This window comes from Macaca fascicularis, chromosome 1, assembly GCF_037993035.2.
Source record: "Macaca fascicularis isolate 582-1 chromosome 1, T2T-MFA8v1.1".
In the NCBI taxonomy this organism is placed as follows: domain Eukaryota; kingdom Metazoa; phylum Chordata; class Mammalia; order Primates; family Cercopithecidae; genus Macaca; species Macaca fascicularis.
The window spans coordinates 232,192,929-232,204,324 of record NC_088375.1 but is presented as its reverse complement, the minus strand read 5'-3'; the positions used below and the strand labels follow the sequence as shown (position 1 = coordinate 232,204,324).

Below are 11,396 nucleotides of genomic sequence, written 5' to 3'. Positions count from 1 at the left end.
ACCAGGAGGGCAATGACCAGGCCTCGGCCTCAGCCCCCTGCCTGGCCTGCACTGGTACCGCACTGGGTCTGGGGAGTCCCTGGGACAGCAGGCACGGGGCTGGGGGGCTCACCTGCCTCCCTCTCCCTGCTGGTTCTGGTGGGCCTGGGGAATGGGGGCGGTGATATCCTGCAGGCAACTGTGTGGGTGGGGATGGCTGCGGGCTGGGGAGGGCCCCATCTCCCGCCTCCCTGGGCTGCCTCATTTCCTCCCTGATGCCCTGATGACCCTGGTGTCCTGGACAGGGCCTGGAGGTGCTGGTGCCGGGAGAGCCCGCGCTGGATGGATGAAGGAGTGAGTGCTGTACTTAGCGGGGGCGCTGAGTGCTGGGTCGGGAGCCCAGGACCTTTCCTCCTGCTGCCCGGAGGCAACACCCTGGACCCCTGGAGTCTGCATTCCAGGAGAGCGGGCAGACCACAGAGAAGGGAGAAAACGGGCGGAGGGCCGAGGCAAGGCTGACCACAGAGAAGGGAGAAAACGGGCGGAGGGCCGAGGCAAGGCTGACCACAGAGAAGGGAGAAAACGGGCGGAGGGCCGAGGCGGGCAGACACATGGAGCAGGGACTGGGGACAGGGCTTATTTAGCAATCAGAGAAGGCCTCAAGGAAGAGGTGACGTTTCAGCAAAGACCTGGCACTGTCTCCACTCTCGGTGGGGCAGATGGGCTCCCTTCAGCCCCCTTGAGGCCTGGTACCTGGGACCCTATGTCAGGACCGGGCCTTGGCGTGGGAAACTGAAGTGGGGTAGGAGGGGAATGGAGGAAGGGGCAGGAGGGGCCGAGTCTCACTGATGCCTGTGTTAGCCTTGTCTCTTGCCATGCCTCAGTTTCCCTCCTTCCCAGGGTGGGGTGGATGAGATGACTTGAGGACGTGTCTGAGAGAGTGGGGTTGGAGGCCTGTACCAGCAGGCGTAGGCGCTGTGTCTGCTCTTGGAGGCTGGGCGTTCCTGGGGAGTTGGGGAGGGAACGTGCTGTCCCTGCACCCTGGAGCCCCCATGCCCTCCTGGGGCACCTGGGAGTGGAGGATGAAAGGGGCCCCCTTCTTCTTTGAAAGCCCCATGCAGCTCTGTGGGCTGGGGGGGCTCTGTATGTGGGGGGCATTCCTGGCAGGGGGCACTGAGGGCCAAGGATGTGAGTGCACCAGGGAAACAGCAGAGAGGGCTCCTCTCCCAGGCTCCAGCCGTGGGGTGGGAGTCCACGCTCCTGGGTGTCTCTTGGGGGCTTTTCCTCCACTGGGCGCCACCTGGTCCCCCACCCTGCCTCAGAGTGCTGGAGTCTGGGGCCTGGGCTCATCCACCCCGGATGGTGGTCGGCAGTGCACCTGCCTCTGGAGCTCGGGATGCTTGGTCCCACAGGGGCGCACACCACAGCCTGCCTAACCTCACCCCTGCCTGCTCGCTCTCCAGTGCTGGCCTGCGGGGCCGCACACTTTCTAGTCGGGGTGCGGGTCCCGGGCTCCTGCCACAGCTTCCTGTGTCCAGCCACCCTGCCAACTCTTCTGCAGGTCAGGGTGGGCACGATCCCCAAGGTCCTTTCCACCAGACGCCACTGAGTCCCCCAGGGGCCAGGGCTGGACCCTGGAGGGAGTCCCCGGCAGACGTCAGTACCAGGAGGGGCTTGGGGCAGTCCTGGGCCAGGCGTCCAGCGGATGGGCTTGCTGGAGGTGGGAGTTCCTGGTGTAGAGCCGGAGCTCCCAGAGGGGGTGACCGGGACCTGCTCTGGGCAAGCACAGGCGGTGCGTGACAGACCTGGGCTTCCATTGGCTGCACCACGTCCAGCAGCAGGAAGGGGCCACGGGGCACTAGTGTCGTCACACAAGGTTCCACGTGATGCAGGGAGTGAGGCCATCACGAGGGACTCACTGGTGCCTGTCTTGGGGCTCTGGGGCTGTGGGGCCACCTCCGTGCAGTGGTCTCCCCACCGCCAGGCTCTGCAGGGCAGGGAAGCCCAGTGGGGCACAGGGAGCCAGGAGGCTGGGGTGCAGGGTCCACAGGGAGACCAGGTGAGGCCAGCAGCCTTCCCAGCCCGAGGAGCGTCTCTGCAGGGGGAGTAAGAGCTGCGCTTCCACCCTCCCAGGGGACGGGCGGGGGCACTCTGGGCTTTTCCCATCCCTCACACAGGGACACAGCCCTGGTGGGCCTGTGACTGAAACTGGCCAGACCGCATTCTGGCGGTTTGATTCAGAAGGGAAGTTTACCCCGTTCAGCAGAAGTTGAGATGGGAACAGGAAACCCACAGGGCCCCTTTATTCGGCAAAAATGTCAATCAGCGCCATGGGGAGCAGCCAGGGGTCCCTGAGTGTGTGAGTGAGGTGGGGAAACACAGATGCACTTTGGGGGGCTCCCCCTTCTACAGGAAACCCAGGGCCGACTGGAAAGGTGCCGGGGGAGAACTGGCCCCTCCCATCAGGCACCTCCTTCACACTGGCCCTTCCCCTCGGCTTTGCCTGGACAGCTCCTGCCTCCCGCAGGGCCCACCTGTGTCCCCCAGCGCTGCTCCGCCCAGCAGGCCTGAGCCACTTTCTGCTCCCAGACACCCACCGCTGCCCACTCTCCTGCCACTGGGGTTCTGAGGCACAGCTTGTCACACCGAGGCGGTTTCTCTTTTGCTTTCTCTTTTAGCTGACAGTCGCAGCAATGGCGCTGAGTTCCTCTGCTGGAGTTCGTCTTGCTAGCTGGGTTCCTGGGCTGCCAGTCTGAGCCTGAGGCATGGAGCCTCCTGGAGGTTGGGGGTCTCCTCCCCGGAGACCCGCCCCCAAAGCCGACTTCTTGACGCTGGTGAGCCTCGCAGATCCCACTTCTGACCCCAGGGCCTCCCAGAGATCTCTTCCCCATGCCCCTGTCCTGGCCGTTGCTGGGTCCTGCGTCCAGCCTGTCCCTGGCTGCCCGGAGATCTCGGGCCAACCCAGACCCCCAGCACTGGGCTTACCACAGTGAGGTGAGTGGCAGAGCAACAGCCCTACGCAGCAGACCTCTTTCTGTGTGTGCTGCCCGCTCACCACTCCATCCACGGGCAGCTGGTGGGCCCCCATTGGCAGGATGTGGGCACTTCTGGGGGCTGGGTGTCTCTGGGCGTCTCTGGGCGGGGCCCTGGAGCAGGTGACCCAACTCTCCGGCAGCCCTGACCTTGGTGACAGGTGATAAGATCAGTGTGCAGCAGGGGGCTGGACAGGGGTGGGGACACCCTCCGTGCTCATGTGACCCTCCTGTCTGTCCGGCCCCTTTCCCCATCAGGGGCTCCCGACTGCCCATGAGCCAGCCCAGGAACGAGGCCACAGCAGAGCCACCCTCCCTGATGTGACCCACTGTCTGGCTTGTGAGCCCCTGGGGCCCATCCCCGGCTGCCCCTGCTGGCTCTTCGGGGTCAGCAGATCCAGCCCCGGCCAGCAGGGGGCCGACGGGTTGTCTGCCTGGTGGGGAGACAGGTGTGGGGTGGGGAGTCCCTGGCGAGGGCAGAGTGCCAGTTCCCAGGGCTCCATGCTGCAAGGCAGGGTCATCACGGCTGGAGGAAGGGCGGTCCCCACCCGGTCCCAGGCTCCACAGGTTGGCAAGGTTGTCCCATGAGCCTGGCCCGGGGCCCGCTTCTCTCCTCTCCACCAGGCACTGCCGCTCCTCCCCACTACACAGAGGGGAGACTCAGGCTGTGACGCCAAGTCTGGCAGAGCCCACGGGGCAGCCAGGACATCTCCCAACGCCTGTCCTGACCCCCTTAGGTGCTGTATCTCACCTTCCTGGGATCCCCCTGCTACGCCCCAGCTCTGCCCTCCTGCAAAGAGGACGAGTACCCAGTGGGTTCTGAGTGCTGTCCCAAGTGCGGTCCAGGTATGTGCGGCCCTTTGGTGGCCAGCTCCGTGGGCCGAGGGCAGACACTCTTGCCCTGTCCTGCCCCAGACACCCCTGTGTTCTCTGCTCCCTGGCCCTGGGTGTGGGCCCAGGTGCACAGAAATGGAGGGCAGGAGCCCCAGGCCAGCAGCTTGGACTCTTCACCCTGGGGGACCCTCACAGTCACACTGCACGGGAAATGGTCTGAGAGACGTGGCTGACCCACCGTGACCAGAGACACAGGCTCATACCAGAGCCGGGCCAGGTGTCCCAGGAGGCCCCATGTGCTTCCAGAACTTTCTGATTTTCCCCAGAGCGGCTCCACTCGTGGCTGATGGGCTGCTGTGTCCCTCGGGGAACAGCTCATGGGCCATTTGAGTCCCCTTAGCTGGTGTCTCCCTGCTCAGGCTCCGGGCACAGGCGGAGTGGTGGATGGGCTCCCGAAGGGGCCTCCCGCAGACATGCGAAGTTCCCACTCTCTGTGTGGCAGGTTTCCACGTGAGGCAGGCCTGTGGGGAGCAGACGGGCACGGTGTGTGAACCCTGCTCTCCGGGGACCTACATTGCTCACTTCAATGGCCTGAGCAAGTGTCTGCAGTGCCAAATGTGTGACCCAGGTAGGAGGCCAATACAGCCGGCCCAGCCTCCGCTCGGGCACCCCACACCCTCTCTCCATGACCACAGTGCCCCAGGAGGGCCCTGGCTGCCCCAGGCCAGGTCCCGACCCCATCTCCATGAGTGCATCCTGCAGGGGACGCCTTCAGGCCAGCCTCCGGCCCCCGTCTACCTCTGTCTCACCTCTCACTTTGTCACGGGGCCATCAGGTGGGCCATCCTGAGCTTGGCGACTGACCATTAGCCCTCGTCCTTGGCTCCTCTGGTGCCCTGGGTGGGTGCCCAGACCTCTCCTGTTCCCACGTCTCTAGCTGCAAAGTGGAGTGGGGTGGTGCTGGGGCTCTCCGGCCAGCACTGGGACCTGCTGCTTCCCCACAGGGCTTCTTGTCCCTTTCTCCTCCAGATATTGGTTTTCCCATGACCTCAGGGGAAGGGGTCACCTGGAGACTGGTGCCCACCTGAGTCCAGGCAGACAGAAAGGGGAGCCAGACCCAGAGGCCTGCCTTTGAGTCACTGAGCGCAGAGCCTGTCCATGCGGCCAGTGGCTTTGTCCTCTTGGAGCCTCATGCCAGGCTCAGCATGGCAAGTGCTCCCTGGGGCCAGGCAGTACGGCATCTGCAGGACAGGGCTGATGGCACACCTGGGGGCAGGGCCTGAGCCTACAGGGAGGCACGAGGCAGGTGGGCTAGCCATGAACAGAAGAGGAAGCTGGAGTGCTTTGGGGGTTCATGCATGCAGGCTGGGATTTGGGGCTCACACCTCAACCTGCGTGCCCCCTTCCATGCCCCTCCCCTCTTGTGAAAGCACCTGTCTGCCTGGGCTGAGGATGTGGGGGCACAGGTGGCAGGTGAGGCTGCCCTCAGGAGGGGCTCAGGCCCAGCTGGTACCTCCCCTCCACCAGTACCTGAAGAAGTGGGGCTCTCACCCTACCTGCCTCTGCCATTGGAATGGCCTGGTTTGCACAGATGGGAAGCCCATCTGAGGGGCAGGTGTCTGGGGTGGGCACGTGGGGTGAGGACCTGTCTGAGTTACCCTGTCCTGGAACTGACAGTGCGAGCTTGGCATCCTGCCCATCTGGCAGAAGGCTAGTTTCTCCAGGAGGCCTGGCTCCCGTTAACAAGGCCCTCCCAGGACCCGCCTTCAGGCCCTCATCCCACACACAACTCTGCCGTCCCTGGGTGTCCCTCCCAGCCTCAGGTCTTCCATGCCAGGCACCTCCGGGCACCTCGTTTGGCTGAGCCAGGGGTTCAGCCTGGCCGGGGGCCCTGGCAGCAGTCCTTGGCCTGTGGATGCTGTTCTGGCCTGTGGGTGGTGTCCTGGCCTCCACGTATCCCTCTCAGCCCCTCCTCTTGGACCCCAGCCATGGGCCTGCGCACAAGCCGGAACTGCTCCACGACAGCAAACGCCCTGTGTGGCTGCAGCCCAGGCCACTTCTGCATCATCCAGGACGGGGACCACTGCGCCGCGTGCCGCGCTTACGCCACCTCCAGCCCGGGCCAGAGGGTACAGAAGGGAGGTAAGTAGTGGGTGGCAGACATCCCTCCCATTTCCACCTTGGTCCCTAGTGCCCCGCTATCTGGAGCCCCAGGTCTCCTTGACGTCATGGCCTGCCCAGGGGCCCTGGTGAGACAGAACCTTGGCCAGCACCAGGCCCACCCACTTTAGTCCTATCCTGGAAGCAGCCCAGTGGGGAACAGGCAATGGAGGTGGGGGAGGGGGCAGGGAAAGGCCACCCCAGGTGGCTCCACCTCGGGGTTCTGGGACTCCCCAGTCCCCAGGCCTCACTCTCGGGTCCCAGGCATGGTGCCTGGGTTTATGGGAATGACCACGGTCAATGCCACTGTTCAAGCTAAGTCTAGGAGGAGTAACTGTCCAGCCCTGGCCTGGCACCTGGCCGGGCAGCCCCCACAACACTGCAGGATGTGGACACAGAGAGACTCCTGGACTCATGAAATTCCAACTACTCAAGGTCCAGGACAGCCAGAGCCACCGCCCCAGGCCTCACCTCTGATACTGCCAACAGCGGGCCTGGCCCTCCCGGCCAGGCCTCCCATCACCCGCAGAGCACCCAGGTCTAGAAGCTCACAGACAAACAGTCCCTAGCCACCAGCCCCTCCCCGCCTGGTGCCCTCAGCGTCCTCTGCCTGTTACTCTCTTCTCAGGCACTGAGAGTCAGGACACCCTGTGTCAGAACTGCCCCCCGGGGACCTTCTCTTCCAATGGGACCCTGGAGGAATGCCAGCACGGGACCAAGTAAGTGGCCCCGGGGGAGGCCCAGCGCTGTGCCCTGGGGAGGGGGCTCCACGTTGCTTCCCTGGGAGATGACCGTCTTCTCCAGCAGAAAGGCCTGAAGGTCTCACCCTGGATGGCACCCTGGTTACATGCCTGTGTCCAGGAGAGCTGCATGGCTGAAGCCTGTGTGCCCCAGATAACCCCTTCCATGGGCCCAGACAAAGCCTTATCAGATCCGAGCTTCCTGGAGGCTCAGGATGGGCCTTCCCAGAAGCAGGCCCAGAGGCAGGCTGCCTCCAGAGCCCCTGTTCCCTGACACTCCTGGGTCACTGACCCAGGGTGTCCCTGAATGTCAGGGCCATGGGAGGAGCCCCTGGGCTTCAGGGGAGGGGGAAAGTGAGCACTCTACTCTTCGTCTGCCTACGGGAGGACACCTTTAAATGCTGACCCCGGGCCCCTGGTTGACCTGAGACTTCAGAGCTTCTTGGGAGGAGCTGGGATCCTCCAGTGGAGCCTGGGATGGAGCAGGGGTGGCCCCCAGGGAGGCGGCGGTGGGGCCTTCCATCCTACTCTGCCCTCCTTGTCCTCTGGTCCTGTCCATCTCCAGCTCTAACCGTTTCTGTCCCGACACTGGCTCTCCCTCCACTTTCTGTCCTTGTCTGCCACTGGTCTCCCCTTCTCTGGGGGTCTCTGCACTGCTGGCTGCCTCCCGCTTCTCTCCCCCTCCCTCTGCCGTCCTGTCTTCTTTGCCCAATCTCTCCTTGTTTCTTTTCTCCTCCTTCCTTCTCTCCACCTCCCCATAGCTGGGCTTGGAAAAGTCAGACAGACCTCTGAGGTCTCATCCTGAGGAGCTGCCACCAGCACAGCCTCCCTGGGACCTGTCTTCACTGCCTGGGGACCTGTGAGCCGGGGACGCTCCCTGGGACTGAGTGAACACCGGGTGCTGCACCTGCCGCTCCCACATCCTCGGCCCCACTCCCGCAGGTGCAGCAAATGGCTGGTGACGGAGGCCGGACCTGGGACCAGCAGCTTCCGCTGGGTGTGGTGGCTTCTCTCAGGGACCCTCATCGTCATTATTGTTGGCCTAATACTTGGCCTAATATATGTGAAAAGAAGAAAGTCAAGGGGTGAGCACACGGCAGCCCCATCAGGGCTCATGTCCCCGGTCGTTGCGTCTCGGAGCTCTGTCCCCCCAAACCTGGGAGGTGGCCCCAGAGCTTTTCCAGGATCCACGGCTCCTCCCAGGAGGGGGAGCTGCAGGCTGGGGCAGGTGCGCTTCCTGCTGTGGCTGGAGCCCAGGAGTCAGGTGGCCTCCTTGGGGGAAGGGAAGGTGGGACCCCTGACCAGGGAGCCCTCTGCCACCCCTGCCCACGCACTCCATGACCCCATGCTCCTGCCTGCCCCCGCCAGGGCTGTGGGGAGCAGGGCAGGCTCTGCTCAGCTGGGAGAGGCTCTGGGTTGAGGGTCAACAGCCGTCCTGCTGGGGACAAGGCTATGTCCTCACTGAGTAAGGCCATTCATTCATTCATTCCTCCACCTACCCGCCCTGGTCTGGGCACCTGTGCTGTGCCTGGCCTCCTGGGCACTGACCCAGCATTGTGGACCTGGCTGTGGCCCTGGGAGCCCTGTGCACAGTCCCTGGGAATGCAGCTTCTAAGCATTGAGGTCCGAAGGGAAAGTCAGCCCCATCCTCCGGCCAGGCGGCAGCAAAGCCCCCAATCCTCACCCGGGGCCTCCAATGCAGGGAGGTCTCAGGGCCTCAGGCTCCGGGGCAGGCGGGGGAGCAGCTTAGTTTCAGCCAGCTGGGCACCTGCTGGTGTGGTGGGCAGGGCCTTGCCACTGTGAAGCACTTGTCCCCCTCCCACAGACGACGGTTGAATTAGGGTTAGTTATGCACTTGGGGGCGGCAGCTGGGGAGGTGGGCTGGGCACCCCCAGTCCTCTCACCCATGCTGGGCCTCCTGGGGGGACAGGCTGGGCTAGTAGTCCCAACACAGCTGGCCTCCTCCGCTCTCAGAGAGGGTCAGTCCCTTGGGGACGGTCTCCCAGGGAGAAGCAGGAGTTGGTGCTCCTGCCACCACCGTGAGACCCCAATTGCCATGAGCCTGTGTCCCCTGATCAGACACTGCCCCTGCCTGACCTGTGTGTCTGTGCATTGCAGGCGATGTAGTCAAGGTGATCGTCTCCGTCCAGGTATTGATCTCCTCCCCCTTCCCCTCCCCCTCCCCCCTCCCCGCTGAGTCTGGTGTTTCTGGTGTATATGGTGGGGGCTCCCAGTTCTCTGAGGGTCCTGAGTCCTTCAAGTACAGCCACGGTAGCTCAGGAGAGAACCCACCTCCTCAAATTGAAAACAGTAAAATGAACCGAGAACCTGGAGTCCCAGGGGCGCCTGAGCAGGCGGGGTCTCCACGCTTTGTGTGCCCGCAGCGGAAGAGACAGGAGGCAGAAGGTGAAGCCATAGTCACTGAGGCCCTGCAGGCCCCTCCGGACATCACCACAGTGGCCGTGGAAGAGACAGAACCTGCATTCACTGGGAGGAGCTGAAACCGCTGACCTACAGACTCTGTACCCCAACACCAGAGGTACCCGGAGCGACGGCTGCTGAAAGAGGCTGTCCACCTGGTGGAACCACAGGAGCCAGGAGGCCTGGGGGCTCCCCGCTGGGCTGGCTTCCATCTTCTCCAGTGGAGGGAGAGGTGGAGCCCCTGCTGGGGTGGGGCTGGAGACGCCCCGTGCCATTCCCATGGGCCAGCGAGGGCCTGGGGCCTCCCTTCTGCTGCAGCCTGAGCTCCCCAGAGCCTTGAGGAAGAGCGCCAGTTGCCTCGCGCTCAGGGACCACACCCCCAGCCCCCCTGGCCAGCCCAGAGGGCCCGCCAGACCCCAGCTGTCTGCCTGTCTGAATATTGCGGTCTTAGCAGGACAGGCCCCGGGCACTGCCTCACGGCCAAGGCTGGACTGGGTTGGCCACAATGTGGCATTGAATGTATATCACATTTAAAGTAATTTTCTACATTGGATTTGAATTTGGCTCCTGTTTTCTATTTGTTGTGAAACAGTATATTTGGGGAGATGCTGTGGGAAGATGTAAATATCTTGTTTCTCCTCAAACTGTCGCCTCCCAGTGTTTCTTGCTGAACAAGGAGTTCCAGGATGGCTGCTGGGCTGTTTGGGGGATGTCTGACCTCCTCCTGCACGCCGGGAGGTTCACTCCACCCTCACTCCACCCAGGGAGGAGCCCCACCCGCTCCTTCACATCCCAGCAGCTGAGCTCTCAGTGGGCTCTCCTGACCTCGCTGACTCTGTCCGAGGCTGTTGCTGTTGATTCTGATGCTCAAATGGTCTCAGATTTGCCCGACAGAAACCCCAGATCTATATCAGACCTACACTTCCTGACTGTGTTCATGGAGAAATCCCAGCATCAGTGACGCCCACTGTGCCCAGCTCCCCCCCAACCCACCCACACCGGGAACCCGCCAGGCCCAGGTCCTGCTGGCAGGGGTGTCCCCAGGCCTCTGAGCCACACATGCATTTTGTGCTTGGGATGTGGCCCCTTTTCCCACGTCTGGAGTTAGAAGCGGTGAGGGGAACAATTCCGCTGCCATGCCATGAGGATGGAGGAGCCACACAGCCCTTCTGAGCACGCCCCCTCCACCCCGCCCTGCCCCCTCTCCACCCCGCCCTGCCCCCCTCCACCCCGCCCTGCACCCTCTCCACCCCGCCCTGCCCCTTCTCCACCCCGCCCTGCCCCTTCTCCACCCCGCCCTGCCCCCTCTCCACCCCGCCCTGCCCCCCTCCACCCCGCCCTGCCCCCTCTCCATTCCTGGTCATCTCCTGCCTCTAGCAGAGCCCCCAGGCTGAGCTGCCCACCCCACCTCCTCTCCTGTCACCCCTTGTCCTAGGGAAGCTCTGGCCCAGCGTCCTGGGGTGTGGAGAGGCCCATGCAGGCCAGCTGGAGCCCTGGGTCCCTAGAGAGTAGCTCTTCCGGCTGCCTCACCCCGTGTGACCCACTCCCTGACTGGAGGTGTGCTCTCCAGGGAACCGAGCCTCCCTGTGCACGGACCAGCTCCTGACCACCGTCCAGGGCCATTTCCAAGGCAGCTCTTCAGAGGCTGACCTCGTGGACCTGGCTGCCCCCCAGTGCTGGATGGGAGGCCAGGCCCCAGCTAAGCACAGTCTGTTCTTTTCCCCATAGGCCTGGGGGCAGGCAGGAGCACAGGGCCATGGAGTGAGTGGGCAGGGGCAGCAGAGGGCTCCCTGGTCAGGGGTCCCACCTTCCCCTCCCCCAGGGAGGCCACCTGACATCTGAGCTCTGGCCACAGCAGAAAGGCCACCTGCCCCAGCCTGCAGTTCCTCCTCTTGGGAGGAGCTGCAGATTGTGGAAAAGCTCTGGGGCCACCTCCCAGATTTGGGGGGACAGAGCTCTGAGAGATGACGGCTGGAGACATGAGTCCTGATGGGGCTGCTGTGTGCTCACCCCTTGGCTTTTTTCTTTTCATGCATATGATAAGGCCAAGTGTGGAGACAATGACGTTGACAATGAGGCTCCCTGAGAGAAACCACACCCAGCAGGAGTTGCTGGTCCCAGGTCCGGCCTCCGTCACCAGCCAGCTGCTGCACCTGCGGGAGTGGGGCAGAGGACGTGGGAGCGGCAGGTGCAGCCCCTGGTGCTCACTCAGCCCCAGGGAGTGTCCCCGG

General features: G+C 63.7%; 1 protein-coding gene across 15 annotated transcripts; it reads left to right on the top strand.

Moving 5' to 3' along the window:
• The first annotated feature begins 1,902 nt into the window (after positions 1 to 1,902).
• On the top strand, positions 1,903 to 9,724 carry TNFRSF14 (TNF receptor superfamily member 14). Of its 15 annotated transcripts, none has more exons than XR_012427239.1 (9): positions 1,903 to 2,085; positions 2,658 to 2,813; positions 3,749 to 3,857; positions 4,348 to 4,473; positions 5,831 to 5,986; positions 6,633 to 6,723; positions 7,506 to 7,829; positions 8,863 to 8,894; positions 9,129 to 9,724. XR_012427239.1 is itself a non-coding variant. In XM_005545007.4 (9 exons), exons 2-9 carry the CDS (start codon positions 2,745 to 2,747, stop codon positions 9,243 to 9,245), a joined length of 843 nt encoding a protein of 280 aa, XP_005545064.2. In that variant the 5' UTR covers positions 1,903 to 2,085; positions 2,658 to 2,744; the 3' UTR covers positions 9,246 to 9,724. The 15 variants fall into 15 exon arrangements, 7 of the variants coding, with proteins under 7 accessions (XP_005545064.2, XP_073878794.1, XP_073878798.1 ...); XM_005545007.4 differs by having other exon boundaries at positions 7,687 to 7,829; XM_074022693.1 differs by having other exon boundaries at positions 2,658 to 2,973; positions 7,687 to 7,829.
• Positions 9,725 to 11,396: the final 1,672 nt, after the last annotated feature.